Genomic DNA, 17858 nt, shown 5'->3' with positions numbered 1-17858 from the left:
GACACCATCATAGGGCCTAATCACATCAGCCACACTATCAGAGGCTCGTTCACCTGCACATCTACCAATGTGATCTATGCCATCATGTGCCAGCAACGCCCCTCTGCCATGTACATTAGCCAAACCAGACAGTCTCTACGTAAAAGAATAAATGGACACAAATCTGACATCAGGAATTATAACATTCAAAAACCAGTCGGAGAACATTTCAATCTCCCTGGTCACTCAATAACAGACCTAAAAGTGGCAATTCTTCAACAAAAAAATTTCAAAAACAGACTTCAACGTGAAAATGCAGAACTGGAATTAATTTGCAAACTGGACACCATCACATTAGGCCTGAATAAAGACTGGGAGTCTGAATAAAGACTGGTTGGGTCTTTACAAAACCTAAACCTAATTCCCGCATCCTAATTTCCCCCTACTGTTACTCATACCTTCTTGTCAACTGTTTGAAATGGGCCATTCTCATTAACACTACAAAAGTTATTTTTCCTCCCTTGGTATGCTACTGTTAATTGAATTGTCTCATTAGATTGACCTCACACTTGGTAAGGCAACTCCCATCTTTTCATGTATTTATACCTGCTCCTGTATTTTCCACTCCATGCATCTGATGAAGTGGGTTCTAGCCCACGAAAGCTTATGCCCAAATAAATTTGTTAGTCTCTAAGGTGCCACAAGGACTCCTCGTTGTTTTTGCTGATACAGACTAACATGGCTACCACTCTGAAATCATTTAATTTTGGTGTCTCTTAGCATCCCCGTAAAACTGGGCAAATTAATGTTGTGAGCATTGATTTATGTTTGTAAAGCATGTTGAACTCCTCATAGAAAAAGTGCCATGGAAGGGCAAACGCTGATGATACAACCTGTGGGCTTTTCAAATTGTCTGCCTTGATCTATTCCCCCTTAGTAATGGCCCCAAACCCTGTGGTATCACAAATATAAGCTGTAGTATTTTGGACCTGACTGTAGAATGTTGTTCTCCATAAAATAAGGGCTCCTAGTTTCACAGCTGCTTTGCTGCCTAAACTGAAATGCAGAAGCAGCACAATGGCCAGAAGAAAAGAGTGAGGTTAGTGGAATAGGTGAGAGACCAGAGTTAACCATTACGAATGCCTTTTTCTTGGAGCAGTAATGACCCCATGATGGGTTATATATATTGTCTGTCTGTCTCTGTGTCTAGAGCTCTAGACATATGGCTTTACAATCAATTTTCCTTCCAAACACAGGATGTATTTATTATTCCTGTCCCTCTGAGATCTTTGAGGGTAAATGGCAACAGTGCTTAGTGCCCATGACAGTTCTGGTTCCTCCCCCTTTCCCGCTAAGCTCTATAGCTCTCTGTCTCACTTGTCATAGTCCAAAGAAAAGACATTTTTGCATGCTGTAGTATAATCTGTGGAATTCACAGCCACAGGGTTTTGTTAAGGCAAATTGCTTACAAAAAGGATTTGATGTTTATATGAGCAAGAAAATAGCATCTTCAGTGACACTAACTCTATGATAAAAATGACAAGGCCTTTCAGTCCTCATGCTTCAGGGCAGAAACTGATCTGGCAGGTGGGGTCAGGAAGAATTTTCCCTCCATGGTTCAGTATTGTACAGTGAGTGCTTTGTGGAGGATATATGACTTCCTGAGAAGCATCTAGGACTGGCCACTGTTGGACACAGATTTCTGGGCTAGGTAGACCTTTGGTCTGTCCTCTTATGGCAAGGCCTGTGTGTCTAGTTTTCTCCCTGCAGCTCAGCCAGCTCTCCTGAACAGTGAGACCTGAGAGCTGATCCAGTGGATTTCACACTGTGTTTCAGGTGCCTTTGCCCAGAGAAGTCTCCATCCCCATGAGCCTTCGTTCTGATGCAGCCAATGGTCATGCAGGGATGCTCCTACACCCTCCCACGATGTCATGAGTGGCATATAGCAGACCAGTCACATTACAGCAGCACCACCCACTCACAATCTCAGGTAAGCCCTGAGGTAAGTGAGGACATGAGATACCGGGAGGAAGCACGAGCAGAAGAACGCAAGAGGAGAGGGCTCGTGCCTCATACTGAGAAAGAGGGACGATCAGCGAGTTATCTTAAGTGCCTATACACAAATGCAAGAAGCCTGGGAAACAAGCAGGGAGAGGGATTGGGGAGGAATAGCTCAGTGGTTTGAGCTTTGGCCTGCTAAACCCAGGGTTGTGAGTTCAATCCTTGAGGGGGCCATTTGGGATCTGGGGCAAAAATTGGGGATTCCTGCTTTGAGCAGGGGGTTGGACTAGATGACCTCCTGAGGTCCCTTCCAACCCTGATATTCTATGATTCTATGAACTGGAAGTCCTGGCACCGTCAAGTAATTATAATGTGATTGGAACAACAGAGACTTGGTGGGATAACTCACATGACTGGAGTACTGTCATGGATGGATATAAACTGTTCAGGAAGGACAGGCAGGGCAGAAAAGGTGCGGGAGTTGCATTGTATGTAAGGGAGCAGTATGACTGCTCAGAGCTCCGGTATGAAACTGCAGAAAAACCTGAGAATCTCTGGATTAAGTTTAGAAGTGTGAGCAACAAGGGTGATGTCGTGGTGGGAGTCTGCTATAGACCACCAGACCAGGGGGATGAGGTGGACGAGGCTTTCTTCCGTCAACTAATGGAAGTTACTAGATCGCAGGCCCTGGTTCTCTTGGGAGACTTCAATCACCCTGATATCTGCTGGGAGAGCAATACAGAGGTGCACAGACAATCCAGGAAGTTTTTGGACAGTGTAGGGGACAATTTCCTGGTTCCTCCAGGAGGAACCAAGTAGGGGCAGAGCTCTTCTTGACCTGCTGCTCACAAACTGGGAAGAATTAGTAGGGGAAGGAAAAGTGGATGGGAACCTGGGAAGCAGTGACCATGAGATGGTTGAGTTCAGGATCCTGACATAAGGAAGAAAGGAGAGCAGCAGAATACAGATCCTGGACTTCAGAAAAGCAGACTTTGACTCCCTCAGGGAACTGATGGGCAGGATCTCCTGGGAGAATAATATGAGCGGCAAAGGAGTCCAGGAGAGCTGGCTGTATTTTAAAGAATCATTATTGAGGTTACAGGGACAAACCATCCCAATGTGTAGAAAGAAATAAACATGGCAGGCAACCAGCTTGGCTTAACAGTGAAATCCTTGCTGATCTTAAACACAAAAAAGAAGCATACAAGAAGTGGAAGATTGGACAAATGACCAGGGAAGAGTATAAAAATATTGCTCAGGCATGCAGGAGTGAAATCAGGAAGGCCAAATCACACTTGGAGTTGCAGCTAGCAAGAGATGTTAAGAGTAACAAGAAGGGTTTCTTCAGGTATGTTAGCAACAAGAAGAAAGTCAAGGAAAGTGTGGGCCCCTTACTGAATGAGGGAGGCAACCTAGTGACAGAGGATGTGGAAAAAGCTAATGTACTCAACGCTTTTTTTGCCTCTCTCTTCACGAACAAGGTCAGCTCCCAGACTGCTGCACTGGGCAGCACAGCATGGGGAGGAGGTGACCAGCCCTCTGTGGAGAAAGAAGTGGTTCGGGACTATTTAGAAAAGCTGGACGAGCACAAGTCCCTGGGGCCAGATGCGTTGCATCCGAGAGTGCTAAAGGAGTTGGCGGATGTGATTGCAGAGCCATTGGCCATTATCTTTGAAAACTCATGGCGATCGGGGGAAGTCCCGGATGACTGGAAAAAGGCTAATGTAGTGCCCATCTTTAAAAAAGGGAAGAAGGAGGATTCTGGGAACTACAGACCAGTCAGCCTCACCTCAGTCCCTGGAAAAATCATGGAGCAGGTCCTCAAGGAATCAATTCTGAAGCACTTAGAGGAGAGGAAAGTGATCAGGAACAGTCAGCATGGATTCACCGAGGGCAGGTCATTCCTGACTAATCTAATTGCCTTCTATGACGAGATAACTGGCTCTGTGGATGAAGGGAAAGCAGTAGACGTGTTATTCCTTGACTTTAGCGAAGCTTTTGACACGGTCTCCCACAGTATTCTTGCCAGCAAGTTAAAGAAATATGGGCTGGATGAATGGACTATAAGGTGGATAGAAAGCTGGCTAGATTGTTGGGCTCAACGGGTAGTGATCAATGGTTCCATGTCTAGTTGGCAGCTGGTATCAAGTGGAGTGCCCCAAGGGTCGGTCCTGGGGCCGGTTTTGTTCAATATCTTCATTAATGATCTGGAGGATGGCGTGGATTGCACCCTCAGCAAGTTTGCAGATGACACTAAACTGGGAGGAGAGGTAGATATGCTGGAGGGTAGGGATAGGATACAGAGGGCCCTAGACAAATTAGAGGACTGGGCCAAAAGAAATCTGATGAGGTTCAACAAGGACAAGTGCAGAGTCCTGCACTTAGGACGGAAGAATCCCATGCACCGCTACGGACTGGGGACCAAACGGCTAAGCAGCAGTTCTGTAGAAAAGGACCTAGGGGTTACAGTGGACAAGATGCTGGATATGAGTCAACAGTGTGCTCTTGTTGCCAAGAAGGCCAATGGCATTTTGTGATGTATAAGTAGGGGCATTGCCAGCAGATTGAGGGACTTGATCGTTCCCCTCTATTCGACATTGGTTAGGCCTCATCTGGAGTACTGTGTCCAGTTTTGGGCCCCACGCTACAAGAAGGATGTGAAAAAATTGGAAAACGTCCAGCAGAGGGGCAACAAAAATGATTAGGGGTCTGGAACACATGACTTATGAGGAGATGCTGAGGGAACTGGGATTATTTAGTCTGCGGAAGAGAAGAATGAAGGGGGATTTGATAGCTGCTTTCAACTACCTGAAAGGGGGTTCCAAACAGGATGGATCTAGGCTGTTCTCAGTGGTAGCAGATGACAGAACAAGGAGTAATGGTCTCAAGTTGCAGTGGGGGAGGTTTATGTTGGATATTAGGAAAAACTTTTTCACTAGGAGGGTGAAGCACTGGAATGCGTTACCTAGGGAGGTGGTGGAATCTCCTTCCGTGGAGGTTTTTAAGGTCAGGCTTGACAAAGCCCTGGCTGGGATGATTTAGTTGGGGATTGGTCCTGCTTTGAGCAGGGGGTTGGACTAGATGACCTCCTGAGGTCCCTTCCAACCCTGATATTCTATGATTCTAAGAGTGCCAGGGCTCATTAACGATCACACTTTTTCTCTTTCAATTCAGAGTTTTGGTGACAGTTGCCAAACTTCTGTATTTATAGCAAAGTGGCACCTCCTACATTCCTGTTAGTGGTGGGGATGTTATTTCCTCCATCTCCCCCAGCTTCTACTTAGCATGTTGTACTCATATAGCACTTTCCAGATGCACAGTGCTTCACAAACAAGAGATGGGCTTGAGTGACAATGTGCAGTGTTGGGATCAGTTCTGGGTTTCAAACCTCCACCACCAAAAATCGTGTGTGGAGATGTGTGGGTGGGTGGGGCTGAGGGGGTCTCTATTGTCATCTCTCGTGATTTGATGGTTAGTCTTGCAATATTTGTTTTTCTTGAAGTCCCAGCTCCTGGATGCATGTGACTTGAGGGGCAGGAGGAATTCAGCTATCATTTTTTAAAAAAGGAAGTTTCTGCAGAGAAGAGGTGGAAAATGTGACCCTGGTGCTAAAGGCTCAGAAGGCAAAGAAAAAAATCCAACTGTTTTTAAGTCTCATGATTTTTAAGCTGATCTCATGATTCTTTGGGGCCTGCCTTATGATTTTTGAACACTTGGGGCTGGCAATATTGGTGGGATTGCAGAATCTATTTCCCTTCGGCCCTTTTGGAAATCCCAGGTCTTTGGTTAGGAGCAGGCCTGTGCTATTCTTGGCTGGATGGGCTGGGGCCAGTAGCCATCCTAAGGGGGTTTCTGACCTGCATGGCCTGTGTGTCCCTCACATACTGCATCAGTGCTCACTGGATGTGTGTTTGCCTTGCACTTCTTGTGCTGAATGTAGCCAAGGCTGGCAGTTTGTCCTGCCTGCAAAAGGGGAATGAGCCAGTTAACCCAAGACCCCAGCCGATGGCAGAGAAGGCACAGAAGACACTGCATTGCTTGTCTGATCTGGAGGTTCAGCAGAGGCTCTTCAGGGCTCTTTCCCTTCCGCCCTTCACTGCCCCTTTCCATTCCCTCTCCCTCTGGCTGAAGAGTGCTGGACCAGCGCCCTGTGGAAACAGCAGTGCTGATCTGAGGGAAGCAAGCCCCCTTTGGCCTCAGCACTCCTCTTCTACAGCAGAGATTCTTAAACATTTTCTTTCTGAGGCTGCCCCCCAACATGGTATAAAAACTCCACAGCCCATTTGTGCCACAATAACTGGTTTTCTGCCTATAAAAGCCAGGGCTGGCATTAGGGGGTAGCAAGCAGGGCAATTGCCTGGGGCCCCATGCCAGAGGGGCTCCCACGAAGTTACATTGCTCAGGCTTCAGCCCCAGCTGACGAGGCTCAGGGACCTGGGCTTCAGCCCCACGCAGTGGGCCTTCGGCTTTCTGCCCTGGGCCCCAGCGAGTCTAATGCTGGCCCTGCTTGCAGGCCCCCCTGAAACCTGCTCGAGGCCCCCTAGAGGGCCCTGGACCCCTGGTTGAAAACTACTGTTCTACAGCACACCCAGGTGTTTTTTGCTGGCTCCAAGGAGTTCAGGATGGCTGAGTCTGGGGCTGGATCCCAGCACCGTGTGTTGCCGTTGCACTGGCTGCCCCAGCATGGAGATCTGCAGCTCAGGGGAGAGAAGCTGGGGGAAGTGTGAGAAACTGGCATCTGTCTGTCTGAGCCAGTTCCCAGGCTGGAAGCGGGGCTCACAGATGAGCCCGTGACTTTTCCCGGTTGGTTCTGAGTCAGTGTTTATGGGGAGGGGGTGGCTGTTATGTAGCTATTACCAGGAGTGTGTAAGGGGGTTAATAAACGACCCAGCAGATTCAACAAGGAGCAGAGGGTTGGAGGGAGAGCAGAGTGAGCTGAGCAGCAACCTCCACTGCCTCCTGCCTGCCATGAACATGCTGAGGAGCTATCCGTGGGTCGGGCTGACTCTCCGTGGGGGTACAGGAGTGGAAGAGGGAATAAGCAGGGAAACAGACAGAGGCAAGGGCAACCTCAGGGACACTTGCAGCAATCAGCAGCTGCACTGGAGAGAGGGTGTGTGAGGGGCACTCATTGCTCTGGGCTTATAATCACCCACCCAAAGCCTCTCCTGACTTCTGTGCTGCACAGGGCTAGAGTATTTAACTCCACATGCAGGCAGAGTGCCAAGCCACTGGCTTGCTCTGCTTGCAGGGCAGCGATCTTAATAGCAGCTCTGCCTTCCACCCTCCAAATACCGTGCACTGTCTGCCCCCTTCCTGGGACGGGCCTTACTCAGGGTTGCTGGTGTCGCTATTGTCTTGGCTTCAGAGTCCAGGGATCCCACTGGGTTGGTGAAAACTGAAGAGCGTGTTGGTGTGAGAGCCCCCTGACTGCAAAGGGCAGCCCAGCACGGAGGGAGGGAGGAGGGGACAAATGGGTAGAGATGGCAGGCATGCAGAGAGAGAGAGAGACCAATGGGAAGAGGGAGAGATACAGGGAGCTTTTTCATAGCGTTCCTGTAGGTGGAACTGAGCATGGAAACAATGCCGAGCTGCAGAAACTCCAGAGAACTCTGTGGGAGACAGATGGGAACGGGGACGAAATCCTTTTGGCAAAAACAAGATGTTTTCCCTTGGTGCAGATGGGTGTGAGCCAAGCCCAAGAATGTTGATGTTGACATGTGAGGGAGTCCGGCGCAGGGAGTCCCAGCTGTGAAGGAGGGGAGCGCTGAATCTGCAGAGGGGCTTCCCCTTCTCACCCCTTCTGTCCCTAAGGCAGGCCCTGGCCATCACTGTGATGCACACCTCTGCTGGGGCTCACCCAGGTGAGCTCATGGCTTGTCCAGGAGGTGTGGGCCAGGGCAGATGCTTCTCCACTGAGGCTCTTGACAGGGTTTCTGGTAGCAATAGGGAACCCCTGTGGCTCTTTCAGTGTAACCTCCCGCCCTCCTTCTCGTATAATGGAGTTTGAGGAGTTTCTGTTTCCACCTCCCATGCTCCCCCGAAACCCTGTCCTCTCCCACCATAATGTGACTCAGACAGAGCCCCCAGGTGCGCCCGGGGTCTGTCTAGGGGACTAAAAGCTTGCATTGACTATTCCTTCAGGAATCTGTCTATTGACGAACAGACGCTGAGACCTCAGCACTCCATTTGCAGTAACCAGAGGACCTGGGGGCTGCTGCACCATTGCCTTTGCTATTACCCAGGGGCCCCGGCCCCGGCCCTGTACAGTGCCACCTTTGCTATTACCCGGGGTGGCCCTGCCCAGCGCTGTGTTCTCTTATATGTGCAGTGATTTCTTTGAACGTGGCTAGTTGTGGTACCTTCTCCCCCATCAGTGCCTGTCACACACACGTGTGCACAGGGTGAGTCCTGGTGACACCCTGCCCTCCCTCACACACAGACAGCTGCCGTGGTACCCGTGGGGGTTAAGGCAGGTTGGAGGGAGCTGGAATTCCACCCGGACAAAGCTGTGATTCACTGGCAGAGCGGCTGCTGCCGCCGCCGCCCTCCAGATTCCTGGGGGGTCAGTAAACAGGGCAGCAGCTCCTCTCAGCCCCCCCATCCTGCTCCTTGCCCGCCCTCTGGTCCCTTCCACCCTTCTTCTCTTCCCTGTGGTGCTGCTTGCCTTTCTCCTGCTGCTGTCTGCCTGGTGCTGGGTGATGGCACTGGGAAGAGAGGGGGACAATGTTCTCTCCTGTGCAGCTGGTGAGCAGCCACACCATGGATCCCTGGCTCTGCACAGGTAGGGGACGCGCTCCACAGCCTCTGTGTGTGTGTGCCTGCATACACATCTAAAAATACAGCTATTCACATGCATCTGACTTCTGAAGGGAGAAGGATCCAACCGGCCTGCCACCTCGGCAGCTGCAGCCAGTGGAACTGGTACTCGATGTGGAAGCGCTGCTTTCCCCCACTCACCTGCAGGGGTTTTGTTCTGGGGGAGCAGGCGTTGCACACCTGGCCAGTGCATGCTGCTTTCCCTCTGGCTCATCTATAGGACATAATCGGTGAGTGGCAGGCATCGTGGACTTTTACCCTTTTCCTAAACTAGGCTGGAGAGGATCACGCTTCCCGTGGAGTTATATCCACGCAGTTCCGTTTACCCCCCAGAGGGAGAAAGGCCATTGGCCCTGATCCCTTTGCAATCTCCCTGGGGACAGAGGAGGTGGCTATGGCCACGCAGGGCTAACTTACTTTGGCAGCGTGAGTATTTGCACAAGAAATGTATTGACTTTCAGTATACAGGCAGCGTTAGTGTGAATGATTTATGATATTCATGTCTAGGATTCCTCTGTACTCTGTGTTTGATGATTTTCGGGATGCTCTCTGGAATGACATGGCAGATCAGGGGCACAAAATTAAACGTGCTTTGGGTGAAACATAAAACATGCTTCTGCCCCCACTGTGATCATTAAGTACCTCCCAGTTCTTTTCTGGGGAGTAGAGAAGTGATAGCCCTAGTGACCTGGCAAAACCCCCTTTGGATAGATTATAAAGCCAGAAGGGACCATTGTGATCATGACCTACTGTGTCACTGCCCTGAATTAATTTCTTGTCTGTTCTGCCTGGTCCTGTCTTTCCTTCTGTGCCATTAGCATATGGTCCCCTCCTCGCTCAAAACTGTTACAGGGTAGCTGTGCTCTTTCAAACAACTGCCACTCCCCTCAGAGATGGCTGCACTCCAGTTGAGTGAAGTGATTCCTGTACTGATCATTTGGAAAGCACTTTGGGTTGAAAGGTACTAATGCATGTTAATTGTTATCACTTCTGAGCCCTGTCAACAAATTAGAACTGGAGGGAAAGGTTGTGATTTCCCAAGCAAAACACAGCAACTTCCCACCTGTGAAATTGGTAAATGTTTGTGTGTTTTGACAACAGGCAGCAAGCTGCCATTGTGGTCACACACCAGCCCTCCACCCATGCACCCCAAACACACAATGGTGAGAGTGTTTGTGTTGCACTTAGATCATGCCTCCCTCTGATTGTTTGTTGGTGTGTCTGGCAAGTAGGATAGTCTTTGCTGTTGTCATGGGACGGAGCACAGTCTAGCGATCAGAACTCTGGAGTGGGAGCCAGGAGACTAGGTTCATCTCATAACTCTGCAACTGACTCACTGTGCAGATCATTTCCCTGTGCCATGCCTCACTTTCCCCCCAGTCTGTGTCGATAATGCTTCCCTTCCTCCCAAGGGGTTGAGGCTACATTCCTCATTGTAAAGTGCTTTGAGATCTTTGGATTTAAAGCACGCTGAATGCAAAGACATATTTCTTCAGATGACTGGAATTCTGAGTCTCTCCCTAATTTTCACACGCATGCGCTCTCTTCCTTCTGGAGTGGGTGCAGAGAAGCTGCAGAGTCTCTGGAAGTTGGGCCCCTGGACTGCCAGAGAATGTTCTCACCTGCAATCTTCTACAGGTGAAGCAGGTGGGAGCTTATAGTCTGTTTTTTGTGGTAGCTCAGGCTGCACAACCAGGGCCATTAATATTGTAACAAATCTGTGATCACCTACACCTTCCTGGTTGTCACTGTGCTGCACACTGGGGCCGCTCAGAGCTTAATGGCAGCAGCAGGAACAGAATTTGAAGCCTGTGCCTCTTTGGTGCTCCAAAAGCACAAGTTCTAGCCACTTAAGATGAAGGGGAATATCCATGTAGAGTGGTGTGGAGTCTATGCCACACAGCTGAGCAACTCTGACTCAATCCAGCAAAAAAAAAACAAACCAAAAACAACACACACACACAGAGCACAAGAGTAAAAACCCTGCATCCCCTTGCAGTGTTGTAAATGCTGATCACTGTATAATATGTCACACTGATAGAACATCGTTCAAGTGTTTTAAATCCTTAACAAAATCTCAAGATCTTTTGTGATGCAGGCCAGCATTTCAGTCCCTTTGTACAGATGGAGAAGCTGGTACATTAATGTTAAAGGTTGTGCCCAAGAACACACAGTGAGTCAGTGGCAGAGGTGAGAGCAGCAGTCAGTCATGTGCTCTAGCCACTAGACATCCTGTGTCTGGACACAGTGTGTCAGGTGTTTGTGTTTCCACCTAGGTTAAAGCAGCGGAAGATGGTGAAGGAGCGCCCTGTGTAACCCAGCAAGCTTCCAGCAGTGCCTTCAGGCCCCAGGCACCTCTGGAGATGAATCTTTGTTGGAATGAAATCAAAAAGAAATCCCACAGCCTTCGGTAGGACTCCCCATGTGAAGTGAGCTTGCTGGTCTTTGCCCCGGGATTGCCTGCTGGAGATGTTCGGCACAAGCCTTGAGATCTTGTTCAGTTCATTTGCCACCCAAGTTCACTGTAACCTTGGAGCAGTTTTCCCTCTCGGCCTCTAAAGCAGAGACAAATCTCTGAGTCACTGACTCTTTTTTCCTCTGCTTGAAATGTGTTTTCATTTGCCCTTGCTTGTGCTCTCACTCCTTCTTTCCCCTTATTTCCTCCTGTCCCTTTATCTCTTCTTCCCCATCCATTCCTGCTTTCTCTCTGCCCCTCTCTCCAGTCCTCAAGCAGGGGTGTGTGTGTTCTTATTGCCCAAGATAAGGACTCAGGAACCCATTCCCTTCACATCACCTTCCTCTGTGGCCTGCCCCTTCCCTCCAGACCCCTCTAGGAGCATGTGCCTTTCTGCAGCCTTCTGTAGTTGCAGATCCACCGCCAGCATCACTGAGAGTTCAGTTGGGGCATATTAATTGTGCTTTGCCTTAACACACACATCCTGTAAATGGTCCAGGTGGCTACAACGTATAGCCAAGTCTCTGCCAATATAGGCATAGCTGGAGTTCAGGCTGTTTATACACACGAGTCCAGGCAGGTTCTTCTGCCCTCCCCCACTACGCACTTGGAGATCAGAAACAGCTTAAGGGAGTCCTCTCACCTGCCCCTGCTAACACCAGCAAATACTTCTAATGCTGAGCCTCTGGAAATCTCCCATGGAGGGGATCCTCTACTGCATGCGAGGCCAGGGCAGCATCGATGTGCATGTTCACCTGGGACAGGCTGAGGGAGCTCCTCCCTCCTGACACCAGTGCAGGATATAGCCATTCTTTAGTCACTGGACAGGGAAAGTTTTCCCTTAGCCTGGCTGCCTCTCCTCAGGGCAGAAGGCACACACTGTGTGAGATTGGGCTGTGCCCTCTGAGCCGCAGGCTGCAGGGGCCCAGTGCACTGTCCACTCTTTCCTTTTTGAAAAGCGGTGAATTCCCATTGGGCCTCATCCTTTTTGTTTGCTCTCTATAACTGTTGTGTTCCCATCCATCTGGTGCAGGGCTCGTCTGGAGGCCTTTTCAGACCACAGTGGGAAGCTGCAGCTCCCCCTCCAGGAGATCATAGACTGGCTGGGTCAGAAGGATGAAGAGCTGTCTGCACAGCTGCCGCTCCGGGGAGATGTGCTCTTGGTACAGCAAGAAAAAGAGACGCATGCGGTATGTTTCCAGATACACACTCCCTAGAGCCCTATCCTCACTCACCAGCTAGGATGAGCTCCCGCCCCAGGTTCCTTGGCATGGAACCTGGATACCTGACCTGGCCTCTCTGTCCACAACTGTACTTGCAGGTTCCCCTGTGACTTATGTTTGGGGCCAGTATGCTGGCTGTCACTTGCACCTTTCCCCTTCCCTTATGAGGTGGAGCCAACGTTCTGAAAAGCTCCGGCCTGTATTTTCCCCAGTGAATAACAGATAGGATCAGTCCAGTTTAGAAAGTGAAGAGGCGTTTAGTGTAAATGACAGAAAGTAAATCTGCATTACAGATTTAAAGTTAAATCTATGAAGAGATCACAGAACTGGATGCTGAGCCTCAGGCACTGATTATTTCCTGTTTCCCAACTGGCTGCAATATCCGAGCTCTCAAACAGACAGATGCCTTTCTTTTGCCACACTCATGGGGATCCTGACACTTGCTTGCTGGGATCCGAGAGACCAGTTTGGGTCATCTGTCCGACTTAGATCTATAGCTGACACAATGACGGGGATGTGAGAATCCTTGTTGTGTTACAGCACATAGCAGTTCTGATTAACCAGTGTCATCCCATCTGATTCAGGAGAATCATAGAACTGAAAGGGACCTCGAGAAGTCATCTGGTCCCGGCCCCTGCACTTGTGAGAGGACTAAGTATTTAAAATATTTACAAAGGACTGTTTCCTTCTCCCTGGACCTACAATGCAAACTGGCCATGATCAGAATGCCTCTCCTTTAATAATTCATGGCCCAGAAGGCGCCAGTTGTTGCCTATTTCAGAGACACTGTTGATCTACAGATCTCACCAAATCTCTCTCCTCCTTCCGGGTGGTGGGATCTTCCTTGAATCCCAGGGCTGTTTATCCATTAACTTTCCTTTGTATGCTAAAGATGTTCATGTACCATCTTCTGAGGCGGAGCTTCTTTAACATGTCAGGTACGTGCTGGTAGTTCGCTTGTGCACTGGAGCGAGTAATTCACTGCACAGTTCTTGGTTGAGGAAGGAGCCTTTCAATTCTCTAACTCAGCCTTTGTTTTGTCATGCTGTGCCTCCCCACTGCAGGCTTTCATGGAAGAGGTGAAGTCTCGGGGCCCATATATTTATTCCGTCCTGGAGTCGGCGCAGGCCTTCCTTTCCCAGCACCCATTCGAGGAATTAGAGGAACCCAATTCTGAAAGTAAAGGTTTGTGGAGCCTCCCACTCTCATCCCCCTCCTTGTCCTCATGTCAGCATGGCCTAGCTCTCGGATCCTGCATGCTGTCATTCTGAGAGAGGAGACGGGCAGGGGGCAATGTGGCATTGTGTACCGCAGTGCAGCATGAATGAACTGAACGGGCAGTCCTATAGCACAGTGTTACCTGGCACTGGCACTCCATGTGTCACCATAGGTATGCCTGCACTGCCATCGTAGGGGTGATCGCAGCACCTGTCGACATACCTGCTTTGATCTCGCTAGCTTGGGTAGCAATAGCAGCAAAGCTGCAGCTGTGCGAACTTTGGCGTAGGCTCTATGAGCCCGCCTGGGACCTTAGATCATTACTGGGCTGGCTAGCCTGCGCTGAAGCGCATCACTGCTATGGATACTGAAGTTAGCTCAAATAAAGCTAGCCTTGGGTATGTCTGCATGTGCTGCCATCACATCTCCGAGGACAGCGTGGACATATCCTATGTCATGCTACTTTGTGGCGGGGCAAGGCACACAGCAAGCACGGGGTGTGATGGAGCACAGTGTGTGGCTCGTCCTAGAGAGATGCAACATGGTACACGAGGGCATTGAACAGTGATTTAATTAGCATGCCTGCAAAATGAACTCTTGTCCCAGCCCTTCAACTGAGCCACACCCCTTATGTGAAGCCATGGCCTCTTCCCTCCAGAGGTGGTAGAGAGCTCTCCCTTTTCTTGGTGACTCTGAGGGGTTTCCTCTCTTCCTCCAGCCCCACCCGCAACGGCTGGGAAGGAAGAAGCGCTCTGCCAGTCGCTGCTCCTCTCTTGGCTGGGGGGCAGGGTACAAATCCACTCCCAGCATTTGTGTGGGGTCCTGGCAGCTCCTGTGCTTTCCCCACTGATAGGGAGGAGGAGTGAAGTGGTCTGGCCTGGCCAATAATAGGGCCCCTTTGCTGAGCGCTGGGCTCCCTACACTGATTGGCACTCAGCTCTGCCCCTGACCTGCTTTGTGACCTTGGGTAAATCATTTAATCTCTCTCTGCGCCAGTTTCCCCATCTGTGTACTAGGGATAACGCTCCCCTCGCATTAATGGGCCCAGGCAAAGCTGCCTGTAACTTGAGGGGCTGTCTCTGCCTGGGGAAGGAATTCAGGAGTTGTGCTTTAAAGGCAATAGGGCCATCTTGACTCCTTCAGCGGAGTACTCATCTTGGTACCACAGGTGAAGCTACTGGCGGGCGCAGTCCTTCAGAGGTCCTTTGTCAGACCGGCAGCTCCTGGCTGGGATGTAGCAGCGCTGGCTGCGGGGTCACTGTGTCCAATGGAATGTGCATGCTGTACCCTGATACTCTGTTAGGCAAGCTCCTTGGAAAATAGCTTAGCCTCATGGGCCAAAGCCATCACTTGTGAGTGCCGGCCATGATCAGATGGATGTTGGTAGGCAGGAAGCTTGTGACTGGCAGCGGGAGAGGCTGAGCTGTAATGCTGAAAGAGGAATCAATCTGAAGAGGGAAGGCAACCTGGGTGAAAGTGATCTGAATGATAGATTTCATGATTCTAAGGAAAGCCAGGAGTGAGAGCACCAGAATAAGGATGATGGATTTAAAAAAAGCAGAACTCAGAGACGTGGTAGGTAAAGTCCCCTGGGAAGAAAATCTAAGGGATAAAGAAGTTCAGGAGAGCTGCCTGGCAGTTTCTCAAGGAGATAATATTAAAAGCACAACTGCAAACAATCCTGATAGGAAGAAAGTTAGGAAGAATAGTAAGAGACTAATATGGCTCCATCAGAAGCTCTTTAATGACCTGAACATCAAAAAAGAATCCTACAAAAAGTGGAAACAAGGACAAATTGTAAGGATGAATACAAAAGAATAGCACAAGTGTATAGGGACAAAATCAGCAAGGCTAAGGCACAAAGTGAGTTACAACTAGGAAGGAACATAAAAGACAGCAAGAACAGGTTCTTTAAATACACTAGTAGCAAGAGAAAGATGAAGGAAAGTGGAGGTCCTCTACTTAGCCGGGAAGGAGAACTAGTAACTGATATCAAGGAAGATGAGGTGTTTAATGCCTATTTTGCTTCAATCTTCACTAAAAAGGTTAATGGTGACTAGATAGTCAACATAACTAATATTAACAACTAGGAGAAAAGAACACAACCCAAAATGGAGAAAGAACAGATTATAGAATATTTAGATAAACTAGATGTATTCAAGTCACCAGAGCCTGATGAAATCCATCCTAGGGTGCTGAAGCAATCTCAGAACTGTTAACAATTATTGTGGAGAATTCATGGAGGACAGGAGAGGTCCCAGAGGATTGGAGAAGGGCAAACATAGTACCTATCTTTAAAAAGAGGAACAAAGAGGACCTGGCAAATTACTGACCAGTCAGTCTAACTTTGATACAGGGAAAAGGTACTGGAACAAATTATTAAACAATCATATTGTAAGTACCTAGAGTAGGATAAGATTATAAGGAATAGCTAGATTAATTTGTCAGGAACAAATCATGCCAAACCAATTTAATTTCCTTCTTTGACAGGGTTATTTTTACCTAGGGGATGCGGGGAAGCAGTAGATGTGATATATCTTGATTTTAGTAAGGGTTTTGAAACGGGTCCCACATGACATTCTCATAAGCAAACTAGGAAAATGTGGGCTACATGAAAATACTATAGGGTGTGTGCACAAGTGGCTGAAACACCATATGCACAGAGTAGTTATCAATGGTTCACTCTCAATCTGGGAGGGGTGTATCTAGTGGGGTATTGCAGGGGTCAGTCCTGGTCTAGTACTAGACAATACTTTCATGACTTGGATAATGGAGTGGAGAATATGCTTATAAAATTTGTGGATGACACCAAGCTGGGAGGGGTCACAAGCACTTTGGAGGACAGGATTAGAATTCAAAACTATCTTGACAAATTGAAAAATTGGTCTGAAATCAACAAGATGAAATTCAAAAAAGACCAGGGTAAGGTACTGCATTTAGGAAGGAAAAATCAAATGCCCAGCTACAAAATGGGAGATAACTGGCTAGATGGTAGTACTGCTGAATATGAATCAGCAAGGTGATGTAGTTGCTAAAAAGGCTAACGGGGTGTATTAACAGGAGTGTCGTACTGGGAGGTAATTGTCCTGCTCTATGCGGGACTGGTGAGGCCTCAGCTGGATACTGTGTCCAGTTCTGGGAAATTGGAGGAAAGGTTAATAAAACTGGGCATGTTTAGTCTTTGGATAAGAAGACTGAGGGGGGACCTGATGACAGTTTCCAAATATGTTAAGGGCTATTCTAAAGAGGATGGTGATCAATTGTTCTGCATGTCCATTGAAGGTACAACAACAAGTAATGGGCTTAATCCGAAGCAAGGGAGGTTTAGGTTAGATATTAGGAAAAGCTTTTGAACTCCAAGGGTGGTTAAGCTCTGGAATAGGCTTCCAAGGGAAGTTGTGGAATCCCCATCACTGGGGGCTTTTGGGAAGGAGGTTGGACAAACATCTGTCAGGGCTGGTCTAGGTTTTCTTGGCCCTGCCTCAGCGCCGGGGGCTGGACTTGATGATCTGTCGAGGTCCCTTCCAGCCCTGCATTTCTATGATTCTATGACATGTACTGAAATTGTCCTCTTTTTCCTCTCTCCCTTCTCTCTGTCCTTTGTTCTTCCTCTTCCCAATTCTCCCTGGCTTCTCCTCTCTTTCTCATCTTTCTTCCTCTTGTCACCCCACCCTTGCATTGGCTGTCCCTGCTGTGGCTGGGATCTCCTGGTTGTTCACTGTGGCCCTGCTGCTTTTCTCATAGATGTCTCTCCAAGGCAGAGGATCCAGAACATCAGCCGTTTTGTCTGGAAGCAGGCAAATGTGGCCAGTGAGCTGTGGGAGAAGCTCACTGCTCGCTGTGTTGACCAGCACCGTCACATTGAACGGACACTGGAGCAGTTGCTGGAGGTCAAGGGAGCCATGGAGGAGCTTAGCACAACACTGGACCAGGCCGAGAGTGTGCGAGAAACCTGGGAGCCCATTGGGGACCTCTTTATCGATGCCTTACCAGAGCACATCCAGGCAACCAAGGTACATCTCACCTTTTCTCTGTCCCTAAGGGAGACCAGTTGTGTCTCTCCAGGATCTCTTCCAGTAAGACAGCATCATGCAGTCTGATACAGTCACTATCCAAATAGGACTTGCCAAAATCCTGTCTGGACACCGATAAAACCAGAGGGA

General features: G+C 49.0%; 1 protein-coding gene across 4 annotated transcripts in view; it reads left to right on the top strand.

Moving 5' to 3' along the window:
• DRP2 (dystrophin related protein 2) overlaps positions 1-17858 on the top strand; it is a 52418-nt gene that overhangs the window by 16309 nt on the left and 18251 nt on the right. For 2 of the 4 annotated variants that reach the window (XR_012641040.1, XM_074964415.1), the window contains exons 2-6: positions 1816-1981; positions 11076-11209; positions 12288-12444; positions 13542-13662; positions 17440-17708. Coding sequence is in view for 3 of the 4 variants with exons in the window: in XM_074964415.1 (XP_074820516.1) it covers positions 1862-1981; positions 11076-11209; positions 12288-12444; positions 13542-13662; positions 17440-17708 (801 nt within the window). In the remaining variant the exon portion in view is untranslated. The remainder of the gene's footprint in view (positions 1-1815; positions 1982-11075; positions 11210-12287; positions 12445-13541; positions 13663-17439; positions 17709-17858) is intronic. The other 2 variants (XM_074964414.1, XM_074964413.1) reach the window with 1 other exon arrangement.

Source organism: Natator depressus, chromosome 9, assembly GCF_965152275.1.
Source record: "Natator depressus isolate rNatDep1 chromosome 9, rNatDep2.hap1, whole genome shotgun sequence".
In the NCBI taxonomy this organism is placed as follows: domain Eukaryota; kingdom Metazoa; phylum Chordata; order Testudines; family Cheloniidae; genus Natator; species Natator depressus.
Note: the sequence above shows the minus strand (reverse complement) of the source record. Positions and strands in the feature narration are given on the sequence as shown.